The sequence below is a fragment of the Tympanuchus pallidicinctus genome, unplaced genomic scaffold (assembly GCF_026119805.1).
Source record: "Tympanuchus pallidicinctus isolate F22 unplaced genomic scaffold, pur_lepc_1.0 scaffold8, whole genome shotgun sequence".
Classification (NCBI taxonomy): Eukaryota; Metazoa; Chordata; class Aves; order Galliformes; family Phasianidae; genus Tympanuchus; species Tympanuchus pallidicinctus.
In genome coordinates this window covers 52,121,887-52,137,507 of record NW_026294802.1, presented here as the reverse complement: position 1 = coordinate 52,137,507, position 15,621 = coordinate 52,121,887, and the positions used below count along the sequence as shown (strand labels likewise).

At 43.2% G+C, this 15,621-nt stretch overlaps 1 protein-coding gene across 2 annotated transcripts in view; it reads left to right on the top strand.

The window, feature by feature from the left end:
- The first annotated feature begins 4,949 nt into the window (after positions 1-4,949).
- MED27 (mediator complex subunit 27) overlaps positions 4,950-15,621 on the top strand; it is an 80,608-nt gene continuing 69,936 nt past the window's right edge. For both annotated transcript variants that reach the window (XM_052669359.1, XM_052669358.1), the window contains exons 1-2: positions 4,950-5,199; positions 7,688-7,832. In XM_052669359.1, the coding sequence (XP_052525319.1) occupies positions 4,994-5,199; positions 7,688-7,832 (351 nt within the window). In that variant the 5' untranslated portion in view covers positions 4,950-4,993. The remainder of the gene's footprint in view (positions 5,200-7,687; positions 7,833-15,621) is intronic.

Here is a 15,621-nt window from a genome sequence, read left to right as displayed (position 1 = left end):
CTGGCTGACTCAGTGCTCGCCTCAGGTGATCAATCAGAGGTTCAGGCCGTGGCTCAGCAGTTCCCATTCAGTACCACGTTGGGTTTTTGTCTTTTTTCTTTTTCTTCAAGAGACTGGGGGGAAACTAACCTCTGCTTGTCTCAGTTGTATGTTAGAGCTTGGTCCTGCCAAGAATGACCATATATTGTGTGATGGGCTCCATCATACCACCATGGGAGCAGACGCATGGATGCACCTCTTCAAAGACGTGCTACATGGAGTGAATGTGCCCAACCAAGTATGGAATAACCACCATATTTCAAGCTTCTCCTTCCCTGCTGTAAAACCCTATCTCCAGGGTTATGCAGGGAACTCGTAAGGTGGGATTAAAGCATCATATCCAAATTCTGCTGACCCTTGCTGGGCAGTGAAGCTAGAATGACTGTGCCAAATACTGACCCCCTATGACAAGGGAAGCGGAGTGAAACAGTGTCAGATAGAAATCCTGAGGGATAAGATAGAATATTCAAAAATACAGCCCAGCAATAATAATTAAAGAAAAAAAATGCAAATGGGATGAAACCAGACAATTCACAGAATTAAGGACTATCCCAGAATGATGTAAAAGCCTTATCCTGCAGACCTCAGGTACAGAAGACAAGTTTGACCAATTCTAACACTGCAGAATCATCAATGAGAGCAAGAAGCAGCAATTGGGTCATTGTGTCTCAGACACTTGCATAATGCAGAGCTACGTGGCTGTTTTTGCTGCTCTTTTGTCCCTGCTGATGCCTTATTTAACCTGCTTTGGATAGTTGTCGTTTTGAAAATGTGCAAAATAGATTAAATTTTAACTGCATCATTTAAAAATACATGTGCAGATTTCTGAAGTGACTGGGATCTGAATGTATAGGGCAACAGAACATGACTCAAAGCCCAATTTAAAGACAGAAGTATGTTTTGAGCAAGCATGAACAGTCAGACTGAACAGCAAGGCAAAAGCATGGGGTTTTTTTTTAGATGTTGAGTGGACTAAATGCAATGTGAATTTATCTGCAAACCATCTGTGATTTCTGGTATTTTTCGATGCCTTCACAGCTCTAATTTTAAGCAGTTACGTAGCCTTTAAATAATGATAGGTTCTTCCCATTTGGTTTTACATCAGACTCCACACTTGATCACTGAATGCTTGAAGAAGAGGCTGAGTATATTCCTCTGCAGAATAAAACAGCAGCTTTTTATTTTTGCAAGTAAAATGTGACATATTTTGGGACGGATTTTCTACATGCATAAAATACATCATGAGTTCTGCTGGATACGGTTTACTTTTTGTGTTTAGCTTTACGCTCCTCATGCAAATTCAGTGCTGGGATAAGGTGCTGGGTTGACTTCCCTGGAGGCTGAAACTCCAGACACAGCACAGAAGAGCAGCAAATCTCTGAATCACCTTAAAACTGATATCAAGGGTGCTGGTTTCATCAGACAAAAGGGAAATTGAGAGTCATCATCCATCCAGTCCTCAGCAGCTCTGCTGACAAATCCGCTGTGTGCTGGTGTGTGTGATGTGGGCACTCTATAACCACAAATGGAGAGAAGGTACTGGTCGAGGAGCTGATCAGCAACCCCCAAAGTGTGATTCCCATTCTTGCAGTGACCCCTAAGGAGACTGGAAGTCTCCAGGTGTGCTCTCCATACACTGTGTTGGGAGGGAAGATCATTTCTAATAAGAGCTACGCCTCCTGAGAGCTGAAACAGTTCTGAGTTACTCCAATCACCCCACAGGAAAAGTGATGATAACCACATTATTGTCAGCTCTGCTTGCTGTTTCACTCTTTGTTCTGGCAGAAGGTTTTCACTCGCTGCTCTTGGCTATAGTGGAAGATTCTGATTCAGGGAGCAATAAGAAATGGCACTGAGGATGAAGGCTTCTCCACATCTGGAAGTATCTTAGCCATTCCCACACAGTCTAGAAACAGGTAGGATGCATTCTTTTCTCCAGGAGGAAGCCCCAGGCCTGGGTTCATAAACCCACAGCTTGTCTGCTTCGAGACTGCATTGTGTAGTATGATCTGTGGCAAACAAGACTGAAATCCTGAAAGAAATGGATGGCAAAATTGCGAGAATATTTGGCTAACGGTGTTATTGAACCTGACAATGATTTGAACAAAAACCCCATATCCGTTTATTGCATTTATCTGAAAGACTGTCAAGATTGTAGTGATGAAGCATGAAGAAATGGAGGGGACCTGCTGGTGGGTATCAGTCCAGACTGCCATGGAATGAAGATCAGCATTTATCTATTTCAGAGGAAGATGAAGATCGTTTCCTACAGTGTGATTTATTACGTACATTGCAATATTTACTGCAATGTTTGTCTTGTCCAGGCATTAAAGGGAGGCTACCTGCACTTGCTATGAAACTCAGTAGTGATCATTAGTTTTCTCTCCTGGCAACTAAATTATTTCTTTTTAAATGGGAATGCTTTTCTAATTGGGCCCTTTCTTCCCTAACAAATGACTTTCAGTGCTTCTGAAAGGATTTAGAAAGCATCCCAATTCTTTGGTGTTGCTGATTAATCACAGCCCACTTAATTCCTAGTAGCTGCCATATGAGTACCATAATGTACTTTGGTGTGAAAGGTTTGTCTTAATTTGTCATGGTCAACTCTGTGACATAATTACATCTTCCCCAGATAAGTTTTTGCTTCTTGAGAGAAGCGTGCTTTACTTGTCCAGCTGCATTCAGTGCTGCTGTGGATTGTTACCTCTTTTCCTCTACCACCTCACACCTCTCCACGTGAGTTCAGAGCTTACAAACGCTATCAGACAGGCAGCACCCAGCATTCAGTTCTGTCTCTAGCCACAAAACACATCCAGAACTGGCAGAACGCTGCAGCCCGCTCCACCCCATCTCTTAGTCTGTCCACATGGCACAGAGCAGCAGTGTGTGGAGATAACTGGGCTAGCTGCAGTGTAATCATGTTGGCATAGCAGTCTGCCAAAGCTGATGAGCAGTGCTGAGAGGCAGCGTGCATTAGGCTGGTCAGAATGCTGAAATAACAGAGCAGGCTGCTCCATGCCTGCAGCTGCTGGTTGCATCTCTACACCCCAGTGTGGATTTAGCCCATGTGTGTTTTGTTTTGTTTTGTTCATTTGAAGGGAGATCACCAGGTCCTGAAACTACTGCTGAAGGCTTTGAAGAATGTCAGTTCTGATGCTTTTCAGATGTGGGTATGTATCCTAGGCTGCCCACACCATTTTGCAGGTGCCCACTCAACAGCTGTCAGATAGGAAGGAGCAGTGCACATTTTGAACACCAGTTGGATTTTTGTTTTATGTGTAACTAGTGATATTAAGGCAAAAGGAGATACCCTGGCATTTTGTAATGCCAGCTTTGGATATAGCTGTAGTGAAGATGGAATTACTGTATTGGTAGGGGCAAGATGGCACACAAGGAATATTTTCTGGGGGGAAAAGAAGCAGTGTGCAGTTTAGGCAAGGCATGCCCTAAAAACAAGCATGCCAAACTATGCAGACTTCTGCTTTTATTGGTGGCAAATGAGGAGAAATAAGAGGGAAAGGGAGTTTTGGCTAGAGAACTTGACTCCTTGTTTCTGAAAGGAGACATAGACTCAATCCATTGCTGATTCTCTGCAGTACAGCACTATACATTCCACTGCTTATGTGGGCTGAGCTGTATTGCTTCAGACCATATTGCTTCCAGTCCTGCTTTACCTCTGTGCTGAGATAGGAGAGCATTATTTAGATCAGAGCTGAAGGAGCATACCCATTTCATTTGCCTGATTTTTATGCAAAGTAATAGGGTTTCACTGGTCAGTAACTTGCATGTAGTCTGGGAACATCTAATTGATCAGATGCAATTTTCAGAATCCATGGGATGATAGACAGGAAAGTGTCACTGAGCAGAGAGCAAAGCCTCGCTTCACTTGGCCACTGACACCTCTGCTGTTCCTTGGCAGCCTCATTTCCATTTTACATATTAAAAAAAAAAAAACACAAAACATCTCTGAGTAAAGAATCTGTGCGAATTCTGCTTGCCGAATTTAATTAATACCTGTATGGGAGAGGTTGTTATTTATTCTAGAAACTGCGAAAACACCAATCTCAGCCAAGGGCTGGTGGCTGCATCAGAAGCTGCCATAAAATCAAACCAGCAGTGCTTATTAGCACAGTGCTCGCACTTCCAAATCCCACAGGCCTTTGCAAACATCAGATAATTAAGGCTAGGTCCTCACCCTGTTGGCTGAAGAGCACCTGTTCATGGGTGTAGGGCAGACAGAGGCAGCCCTGCCAGCCTGCAGCTGCAGGACAGGGCAGTGACAGGACAAGGGGGAATGGTTTTAAACTGAGACAGGAGGTTTAGGTTGGATATCAGGAGGAAGTTTTTCATGCAGAGGGTGGTGAGGCACTGGCACAGGTTGCCCAAGGAGGCTGTGGATGCCCCATCCCTGCAGGCATTCAAGGCCAGGCTGGATGTGGCTCTGGGCAGCCTGGGCTGCTGGTTGGTGACCTGCACACAGCAGGGGGTTGGAACTGGATGAGCATTGTGCTCCTTTCCAATCCAGGCCGTTCTGTGATTTTAAGTGCTTTTATTTCTGTCTCTGTGCCTGCAGAAATCCATTCAGAATGTCGAACGGAGGACAATGACCCCCAGCACCTGAGGTAGCTAGGATGCTGCTAGCAGAGAACTGGGGAAACAGATGGAAAGAGAGCAATCGGGACGGAAAAACGAGCATTCTGAGGAAGAAGACGGGTATTTCAGAGATGCGCACACCAGCATTCACGTCTTTCGCCCCGGCTACCGCCCAGCACCAGGCAGACGTTTCCTCAGCTGTTTGTTTCGAACGGGCGATACAAAAAGGCTCAGGAAGCGACCCCGGCCCGGGACAGGGAGCATTTCCCAGCGTGCCCCGCACCGCCGCTGCGGGACTACATTTCCCAGCGTGCCCCGCGCCGCCGCCGGCCGCCGCAGGGAGGGAGCCGGGCGGGCCAAGATGGCGGACGGGGTGCTGAGCCCCGGGGTGAACCTGGAGGCCTTCTCCCAAGCCATCGCCGCCATCCAGGCTCTGCGTTCCAGCGTGACGCGGGTCTTCGACTGCCTGAAGGATGGGATGCGGAACAAAGAGACCTTGGAAGGCCGAGAGAAGGGCTTCGTGGCCGCCTTCCAGGAGAGCCTGCACTCCGTCAGCCGGGACTTGGGGTGAGCGGCGCGTGGCAGCGCGGCTGGGCCGGGCGGCTGTGCGGGCGGGGCGAGTTTTTGGCTGTTCATAAGAGCCAGCGGTGCCTCTCCTGGGTGCTTCGCTCCGAAGGGAGGAGTGCTGCTCGTGGTGGTTTGTGTCGTAGGCAAAGCGAGGTGGCTGCGAGGCGCCGTGCCCAGGTGTGCGGGGTGGAGGGTGGGGAGATTTTCTTCTATTTTCTCGAGGTTTGTGTTAAAACTAGAAGTGGGCATTTCTTTGGCTGTGAGTAATCGTAGCATCCAGGTGATGTAAAGCTGTACCGAAAGCTGGGAGGTTAACATACAGAGCCGTGGCTGTGCAGTGGAGGCTGATACGTTTCAGAAGCGTTGGTGGGAACGGCTGGGCTGTGCAGCCCCCTAAGGGCTCAGGGCTGCAGTGTGCCCATCAGTGCTCAGTGAATGTCACCTGTTGCCTACCTATTCCCTTCAATTAGGAAAGAACGCCATTAATCTTGTTTATGAATGATGTTGCTCACAACTTAATGGGCTCCTGTTGTATCCCTTTGGTTTTATTGTTTTTTAGTTGAAGTTTAGTTGAAGTTTTTTAGTTGAAGAATCACAGAATGGCCAGGGTTGGAAGGGACCTCAAGGATCGTGAATCTCCAACCCCTCTGCCAGGGCTACCAACCTCCACTTTTAATACTAGACAGGCTGCCCAGAGCTGTCCAACCTGGCTTTGAACACCTCCGGGGACAGGGCATCCACAACCTCTGTGGGCAGCTGTTCCAGCACTCTCCCTGTAAAGAATTTTCCCCTGACGTCCAACCTAAATCTTCCATTCCTCAATTTCAAACCATTTCCCCTTGTCTTGCTAGAAGAGGCCTCATCGTTCCCAGCATGGAAGTTGTGCCTTCCCTTTGGTTGTCCTTCTTGTCTTTATCAGTAGCTTTTTGAAGAACTGACTAGTCTAACTGCACCATCTTGCTTCCAAACACAATGGATAGCAACAGGTTCTGACCTGTATTTTCACATGTGCTCTGTTACACTTCTTTACATTGCAGTTTCTCATCTAGTGTTTCAATGCTGTGCAGTCGTTCAGCATCTCTTTGCAATTAGTCCTTGTCCTAACACCTGTTATGAGAGTAGCTTCATCGTGAAGTTCCTTTTTCACCCCTCTTTTCCACAACATTAATGAATTTATTGATCATTGGATGCCCCAGCCCTGGAGGCATTCAAGGCCAGGCTGGATGTGGCTCTGGGCAGCCTGTTCTGCTGTTTGGCGACCTGCACTGAGCAGAGGATTGAATCTAGATGAGCATTGTGGTCCTTTTCAACCCAGGCCATTCTATGATTATTTTGTTTATTCACATTTATTTTACTGTGTACCTGCATCAAGAAATATTAAGCATATATATAAGTGTTCCCAACACAAGAGACTTGGAAAGAATACAGGCCATGGATACTTTAGGAAATGATGATTAATTAAGAAGACTTTTGTGGTAGGGAAATTTACTTAGTTCCCAATCACTGGTGTTCATTTTTTATTAATTTCATTAAATGCAAACTGAGATATTTGGGACTTTTTTTTCACTGAGATTTTCATAAATCACCCTTTTGTAAGGAGCTGAGTCCTGCTCTTGATTTAGTGGAAGTTCTAGAGTTCAATCATAGTAGGATTTAAGTTCACAAGTCAGGGGGAAAGGCATTTGATTAGTTATGTCTCAGAAAAAACTGCACTTTATATCTGGGCAAAGCAGCCAGTCTTTCTTCTACAGCTGATTAATGCAAACTTGAAAAGATGCTTAACTCTTGTGATTATTAAACGTAGTGTTTGACAAATGAGGTATGAAGTAATAATAGATCATTTTCGCAGTGAGCTTTTATTTCCCAATGGAAAAATGCTGCTTATACTTAGCTGAGTGTTTTATGCACTTCTCCAGGTGTACTTGTTGCTCATGAGAAACAAAAGATGCTTCCTTGCCCTGAGAGGTTGGAATGCATCTGTTTGATTAGAGCAACCACAAACTTTGCAGGACCATGTCCAGGGTTAGGACCAGTTCTGCGTCTTTACATGAGGACAATATTAATTTCTAGTGCTTTATTGAAATAATAGGGCATCTGCCTGCTTGTTAATTCTGTGATGACTTACAGTATTGCAGTGGTGCTTCAACTTGCAGTTCTCTAGCTTCTGAGGGTGCTTTGCTCAGAAAATGGCTTGGGTGGTGGAAGTGTTTGCAGGCAGGTTGTGCCGTAGTTTGGCTCTTTCCAGGCTGCCTTACAGACTCCTGGTTTGTACTTTCTCTACTGAAGAGCTGTGTGCTTTATGACTAACAGACCGCTCTGAGCTGCTTGGCCGTGATTACGTTTCTTTAATCAAACTGGGCAAGTATTTAAAACACTCGTGGGTATTAAAATAGAGTTTAAACGGGGTTGCTGTCTCTGTAGGAGGACTGCGCAACTCAGCTGTGTGTATCTCCAAATCTGACTTAAAAAAACCTCCTGTGTGTTTCAGTGAGCTGGAGCGTCTGAGCAATCTGGTTGGTAAACCATCTGAGAACCATCCCTTGCACAACAGCGGGCTGCTGAGCCTGGATCCTGTTCAGGACAAAACGCCTCTTTACAGCCAACTTCTTCAAGCCTACAAATGGTCAAATAAGGTAACGGAATACATCAGTGTAATTTACTTGTATATTCCTCTGGAATGAGTGATCTGTGATGCATTAGACCTCTCAGTATCTAAGTATGAACTTGGTCAGCACAATGTGTACCCGGATGTACTTTCAAGGGTAAAAATTGTGTTGCAGTTAAGGGGACTTGTCTACAACATCAAGGTTGGGCCCTTGTTTTTCTAAGAGTTGTGTTAAATTCCCAAGCTGAGAAATAGTTTCCAAGTTAGCTGTTTAGTGTTGTCTTAATTGATTGTCAGTAAACATTGTAGCAGAGAATGTTGAGTTGATCCCTTACCAAGCTTACCTCAATAAAGGAAACTGGGAGGGAAATTGTCATCATCAGAAGTGATGATGACTTTCTCTACTATTATACTATACTGGTGGCTTTCTATACTATTTGCTGTCGTTAACACTATGTGCACTTGACTTCATAAGAAATTCTGGATTTGAGTATATTTTTAAGGTAATAACATCCTTTGTGCTTTTAAAAATGAATTGTTGAAAGAAACTTTCTTCTGGTGAGAATAATTGAATAACACTGTTTGCTGAATGTGTCTAGGGACAGAAACTGGATAGATATATTTGTTCTGAACATATTGTTCCCATGGTTGGTCGAAAATATCCCTTTTCTGACATCTGATTTTATTGGATAAGTAAACATTGCATTATTGCAATAATATTAATCCCTGTCTGAGCATCATTATGCTTCAGGTTGCCTGTTCCCATCCTAATTTTTTTCAATCTGTACATTACTTTTTATAGAAGGGATGAAACTAATTAGTACTTAAGATTCTCCTTAAAAATCTTTTTGAAGTATTATTGATCTGCTACAAAATGTAAGAGATGGATTCATTCCTGTCAGTTGCTACTTGTGAGAGATTCCAGAGCTGTAGCTCTTAACTGCATACCAGACAGCAGAAGGAAGCAAGAATAATAAATCTGAAAATAGCAGGGGCATTAAAAAGAAACAACTCTAAATTATTTATTGCAGTACATGAGCAAGGAAGGCTTTCTGACTGCACGAGAGCTTGGTAGGCAAATCCTTGCTATCAGCTGAGCCAGCTGATTAATGTTAGTCAGGTTTAAGACAGTTCTGTAGAAGTGTTTGTTTGAATACCACAATATATCTGTATGGTTGCTCTTCAGAATGCAAACGTGTGCTAATGTCTGCCACAATCAGTAGAATTCAACATCTGAAGAAATTTGGCTTGGTTGGCAAATAGGGGGCAGGAAAATGCAGTTTTAATGGTTGAGAAAAGCATCCTGTTTGCTTGGTTTTCTTGCTGTTACTCAAACCAATTGTTGGCTCTGAAGAAGAAAGAATTATTTTGCTACTTTCAGGCAAAACCACTTCACATTTATGCTTGAAAACTTATAATGCAGTGAAGTTACTTCTTCAGGGTATCATTAAAATTTTGGTAGAGTCATTCTAACGGAGTTTTTTATTAAGAGTGTTACAGAGATTTGGAAAGTTTTGTTGTTGTTTTTTTTTTTTAATAATACTGGCTTCTGATGTTAGAGAGCAAAAGGTGTTAGCATCCTGTGCACTCACATGTGCCTTTAAATGTTCCAGGAGAAAACCAGTATCTTTTAGAGTCATAGAATGGCCTGGGTCGAAAAGGACCTTGAAGATCATGTAGTTTCAACCCCCTGCTGTGTGCAGAGCCGCCAACCAGCAGCCCAGGCTGCCCAGAGCCACATCCAGCCTGGCTTTGAATGCCTGCAGGGATGGGGCATCCACAGCCTCCTTGGGAGGCTGATTCTACCTTTTCATTTATCTTTTATTTTAGTTCTATAACAAAACTAAAACAGACTGCTGAAGTTGTATTTCAGTGCTTTTGTCCTAATAGTTATTCTGAATTTTACTAGCTTCTTTTCTAAGGTGTGTAGTAACCAGCAGACAGGAGGAGGTTGCCTTTGTTCCTGACAGCAGATGTGTTACCTGTGTTGGAGGTATTAACAGCAGGATACTGCCGTTAGCACTGGGGGCTGTCGTGGTGCTTGTGTTGGTTGCTGCTTAGTTTTTAATTGTTAAAAACACTTCTTGAATAAGTGATATTGCATTGCCTCTTTTGACCACCTTTTGTTGTTATTACTTGAGCCTGATGTTTTCCTTTGCTTGGCAGGGAGAATTTAGGTGCGGTGTTGTGTCAATACGCATTTAATTTTTAATTTGTGACCCTCTGTGGCTTGCTTGCTTGTATTTTTGATGAGCTGAGATAAGGGCATTTTCCTCTCTCTGACTGTTCACGCATTGCCTATGACATGAGTAGCTGTACAGCTGCCAGGGAAGGATAGATGGAGTAGAGTTTCGGGGCTATGGTGCAATTCCTTAAAGACATCCATGAAACAAAGGGGAAACGAGCACATGCACACTTCCTACTGTGTGTTTCAGTGCATCTTGTTTATTCTTAAAGTGTGGGAGTGTGGTAGTAAAGCAGCTTGTAATAAGGAAGGTCAGTAAAAATAGCTGAGCGGTGAATGATTTTTGGTGTATCAAAGTACTGTGTGCCTTTTTTGGGGAAAAAAAAAAGACTTTGCTGCATTCTTTTTTAATTATTTATTTTACTGAAAGCTGAAAGAACACTTAGAGAACTGAAACAGTGAGCATCTCAAAAAAAAATAAGTTAAATCAGCATTTGCAAAGTTATCCTCAGTCATAGGATAGTCAACATCCTCATCCAAGTCTGCTTGGATAAAAGCTGAGGTATTTTTTTGGTATCTGTATCAGTATGTCTGCTTTGGAAGGAACAGCCTTGGCCAGTTCTAACAGTAGCCTTCCACATACCCTGGTCCACGCAAAGCCCTTTAGATAACAGTGCTGCCAAACTGTTGCAGTAGTTATTTCTTGAGATGAAAAGCTTTGTTTTGATGTGGGGTCAAATGAATACCTGTTGTTGGCTGGGTGTGGGATACATGGCCAAGCTTTTGGAATTAAGTAGCTGTGTTGGGAGCTGTGGTGAAAATGATGTTCACAGACCTTTTCCTTACAGAACTGTGTTGTCCTGGCAGCTCTCATTATTTATTAGCACCTGCTATCCTGATATTTACTTACTGTAGTTTATCCAATAGTTTTGCAGATGGTGAAGTCATTCGTGTAATAGAAGCAGCTGTTGGGGAACTCAGCAGCTTGTGAAGTGCTTTAAGTACACATACAAACAGATGTACAACTTTCCTTTTCCAGGTGTTTAACAGAGCTTAAAAACCAGTGCTGACATAAACATGGAAAGTTTAAAGTGATCTTGGTGGAAGAGCTAAGTGGTTTTGTCTTTGCTTTTGTAGAAGTCATGCAGGTAAGTTACTGCAGCTGTAGAGTGTGCAGAAGCACATGGTAGGTTTGGAACAGGTCTTCATAGATTTATTTGTTTTTCTCCTCTACAGTTTTATTTAAGAAATGACATTTTCTTCATCGTGGTTGAGGTACTGTTGCTCAGAAGGATCTTTATGTGCCCTCTGATGCTGAAGATACAGTGTGAGATGAGACAGAATGGAGCTGTTGTTCTGTATGGTATCATGATGAAGGAGTTCTGTGCTGTGAGTTATGCCTGAGGTGGCAGTGGGAAGGGATCCTGGCTGGTGTGAGCCCTGGTCCTGCTTACTCTACAGCCCTGCGTGCTGATGCTGACTTTTGTTGCCAGCTGCCTCCTTCTGCCATTCTGATAGAAGTCAAGGGAAATTATAAGGGAAATGAAGGGTTTTCTGGAGGGGAGCGTAATTATTGATGATGGGATTAAAGCAATATAATGTACGTAGCCCAAATATAAAACACTTAATGAGCTCGTGCTGCTGTGGCTGTCTGATCCAGCTGCAGTAATGCTAGCAGTTAGGGCAGGTGCAGAGTTTTGGAATCCAGGAGTTTGAACTCATGCTTTCAGTATGGGAAGAACTTTGTCTGCTGCTTTGGCGAGGTTATTTATTGCCTGTAGTGTATGCTTGTTCACCCTCTTTGCCCTTGGCAGAGCATTTGTATCCCCTCACCCTGTGCATGCCCCAGGCATTGTCTGTTCAGGTGTTCATTCCCTTTGACTGCAGTGGAACAGCAGATGTACAGCATGCTCTGTGCTCACCGAGCTGGGCAGGTGTTCTATAGGGCAGGTTCCCCCTCTCTTAGGAGGTGCTGCCAAGTAGTTCACGTTCAGCATTTGTATCACTAGTGTAGATTTGTTGCTTTGTGGGTGTTTTTTTTAATTACTTGAAGTGAATACTCAAAATGAATCAGCTGCCCAACTCCCCAGAATTGCTCTTTCTACCAGCATTACAAAACTCGGAGCTTGGTGGACAGCAGCAAACCAAGTCTTCTCTGAGCTGCTGAGTAACTGCAGCATTAGCAGTGTCCTGACCCACTGCAGAAGATCTCCTGCATCTTGTCTTTATTTTCTCTTGGTGGGATGTGGTTTCAGACTCCCAAGGCGTATTATTAACAGTAGCACAACTAAGGGAAATGATAGAGCTGTGGTCATGTGAACAGTTCACGTTGTGTTAAGATTTGTCCTTGACTTTAACTTCATTGAAGTCCATTGTTGGCAGCACCACTGATGGTGCTTCTTTCTATTTGCTCTTCTTACATTCCAGCACTTCAGGAATTTGCACCGATGTCCATAGATGTATTTGAATGGAAGGTTTGCTATTGGATGTTATCATTGTGACATGGTATGGAAACTTCCACAGACTTACCAGAGATGCTGTAAAAGCTGCAAGAGTGCAGAAGTGAGCAGTTGTCATCAGTTTATTTGAAAGTTGTGCACTGGTAAAGACAAACCTGAAGAAAGATATTGCTGTTTCTGTGCATCTTAAAATACGTTTTGAAGATATTTGGATTTCAGTTTGTTATTTAGTAGCTTCCTGGTGAATTTAAAATTGAACTGTTGAGATAATTAGCGTTAATGAGTTAAAATGATTTTCAGTCACATGACAAAAGAAAAAAGGAACATACAGTTTTTGTTCATGAAATTATCTTGATATGTTCTCTGATAGATTATTGGTATAAATTGTGTTTGCTGTAGATCTCAAAAAAAAAAAAAAGAAGAAAAATCGATAGAGCCTGTAGAGAAATTCCAGACTTGCTGGGCTGCACTTGGTAGCTTAGTATTGATTAGACACAAATATTGAGCTTAATGACAATAAATGCCATTAAATGCTAACTATAATACTAAAGGAACACCGTTGAAGCAATATCTTTTTTTTTTGTTCTTCCTGATTGTAAAATGAAGTGCTCGTTCCGAGGAACATTAATTTTCATTTCTGGATGCTCTCGAACATTGTGAATTTAATGTAGTTTTACAGTAGCATGGACAGTGTAACTGAGTTACTGTGTTGGCAGTTGGGTGGGAGTTCAGGCAGACAGCCAAGGTTTTGTCCTTCAGGACTTTGTGCTGAAAAAACCCAGCGTTGTGATGTTCTGACACAGCGCTGTATGAAGGCTCAGCTTTTTCTGCTGAGTTCCATCCACCCAAACTGGGAGTTGTTTCCAAGCGTGCTGTAACAGCAGTGACAAATGCGTGGTGTCGCAGTGACTGCATCCTCTTCTCAGCCACGGCTTCCTGAGGTTACTTCTGAAGAGCACCTGTGTGCTGGGGGGAGCAGCAGGCTGTGTGCTGCACCTCAGCTCTCAGTGGGTGCGAGCTGTGAAGCAACGACTCGGGGAAAAGCAAAATCCCTTGGTTTGCTTACAGAGGGACTGAAATGGAAAGAATAAGATTTGAGTTGAAACACAACGGCTGGTTATACGTTTTCCTTACAACGATGTTAGCGCTGCGCATCTCAATTTGCTTTGTGGGTGCAAAATCGGTGCATCATAGAGGGACTGGAATGCAGGGGCTCCTCTGGATTGCCTGTAGCATGGATAAGCCATTGGTGTTTGTATTCCTGGTGCTGGAGAAATGCACCATGCACGTCCTGGTGATGTCCTGGGGTTTCCCTGTACAGAGCACGAAATAGGAGCTGGGCTGCTTGGGTTCTACTCTTGCCTTCCTTATTAATTTTTATTGTGATCTTGAGCACGATGAGTGATTTTATTTTATTTTTTTTCTGTGCCCCATTTTTCTTATGTTTAGAATTGGATAATAATATTTAACCTACTTCTTGGGAGATTCTGGTCTAAATGTGTCTCGAGTGCATTGGGTTCTTTGGGCAGAGATGTAGTGGATGCCAAGTGTTGTACGATTAGTGACTAATGGCTGCCTGTCCCTCTGGAGGAATGGATGCCATTTATGGGCTTTTAATTTCATGCAATTTTAGGCAAATGTTTTGGTGAAATGCCTTTGTTATTGACAATTACCTTAATGATTTTTTTATTCTTTATTTTTAAATGACGAGGCAACAGGTGGTTACCTCTTGGTCTCCAGCTGCCGCAGTTCTTAATTATTAGCCAGTTCTCTGCTTGATTAATATTAAATTTTATTATTGCAGAGTTGATTTTCAGCGAACAGAAAAAATGAGAGTAGAAAATTGAGGCAGTGTGCAAAATATCTATGGAAAAAACACTGGGAAAGGTTATGAATGTAAAAACTGCCTCTAGGTTTGACTGTGCCCAGAAATGCTTCCCAAGGCTGCGACTGGGAGCGCTGGTGGTGGCTAACGCTGTTGCACCCATCTCCTTTTTAGGAGCAGGATATTTAGACTTCATGGGCATTTCAGTAGATTGAGTGAGATTAGTTTTGTTACTTCAGGAAGAGAAGAGTGGCAATCACTTATTTGTCACTTCAAAAGAAAGACATGATTAGCCTTTGATTCTGGCTTGTTTTGCTGTATAGTTTTGACAGCCTGTGCCTGTGATCTTCCCAGACTTATAACTGTTATAATTGATGCTAGGCTGCCATTGTAGGGTAAGATTTATATATGTGGAATTTGCCTTCCTTACTCTGTACTGCTACAATCCTTTGTTTCACAACTGAAACATCCTGAGAGTATGATAAGGTGTTTGGCTATTGTGCCTGGTGCTTGTTGTTATTCAGTGTATTTTTCAAGGCTCTAATCAAAATAATGCTGTAAGCAGTACTGGTCTCACTTTCCCTAATTATGGGAAGTGATATATCAATACACACTATTATAAATCACAGCTCCCTTGTCAGCTGGTGGGAATTATTTAATGCTTTGCAACACCTTTATTTGCTAATGAGTATTTTTCTCCTGTTTCTTTGCTAAGTATTAATGTTCTAGCTGTTAGCCTATTTCAGGATGGAAATGATTGATGCTGCTTTATTTTAACCAAAACTCTGCTGCCCACTCCCAGCTCTTGCTCCCATGGCTGCTTTTCCCTCTGCAGAAGCTCTTCAGCCCATTCCCATTGGGTGACTGAGTTGTGACTGAGATGCCTGATGTGCAAAGCAGAGATCGCGTTTCCCTTCTGAGCTCTGTGATGCTGTCATCAAACCAAACAGGTTAAAACTGCATTTCTAGTATTAATAACAGACTTCCAGTAGAAATAAGCCATGCACAGGCACATCAGTGCAGCACATAGGTGAATATCATGGTACAAACATAAGATTGGAATAGAAGACTTTACATTTAGATGTAGAGAAATACCACCAAGTATCACTCCATGTTGTATTGGGATTAATTGAAGAATATGTTGGACTGCAGAAGAAGAGGAGCATTGTAAGCAGCCCTTAGAGCTAGCACTGCTCTGAATTTTGTTTGTGAGCCCTCCCCATAGCTCTGACCAACTCGCTGCTGCTGAAACCTGCCTGCCCTCCTCTGGGCGGCACAAATTCCAGTCCCTCTAATTGTCCCAACAAACAGATTGCACAAAAACCTCCCAGCGAACAGGTTTTATCAT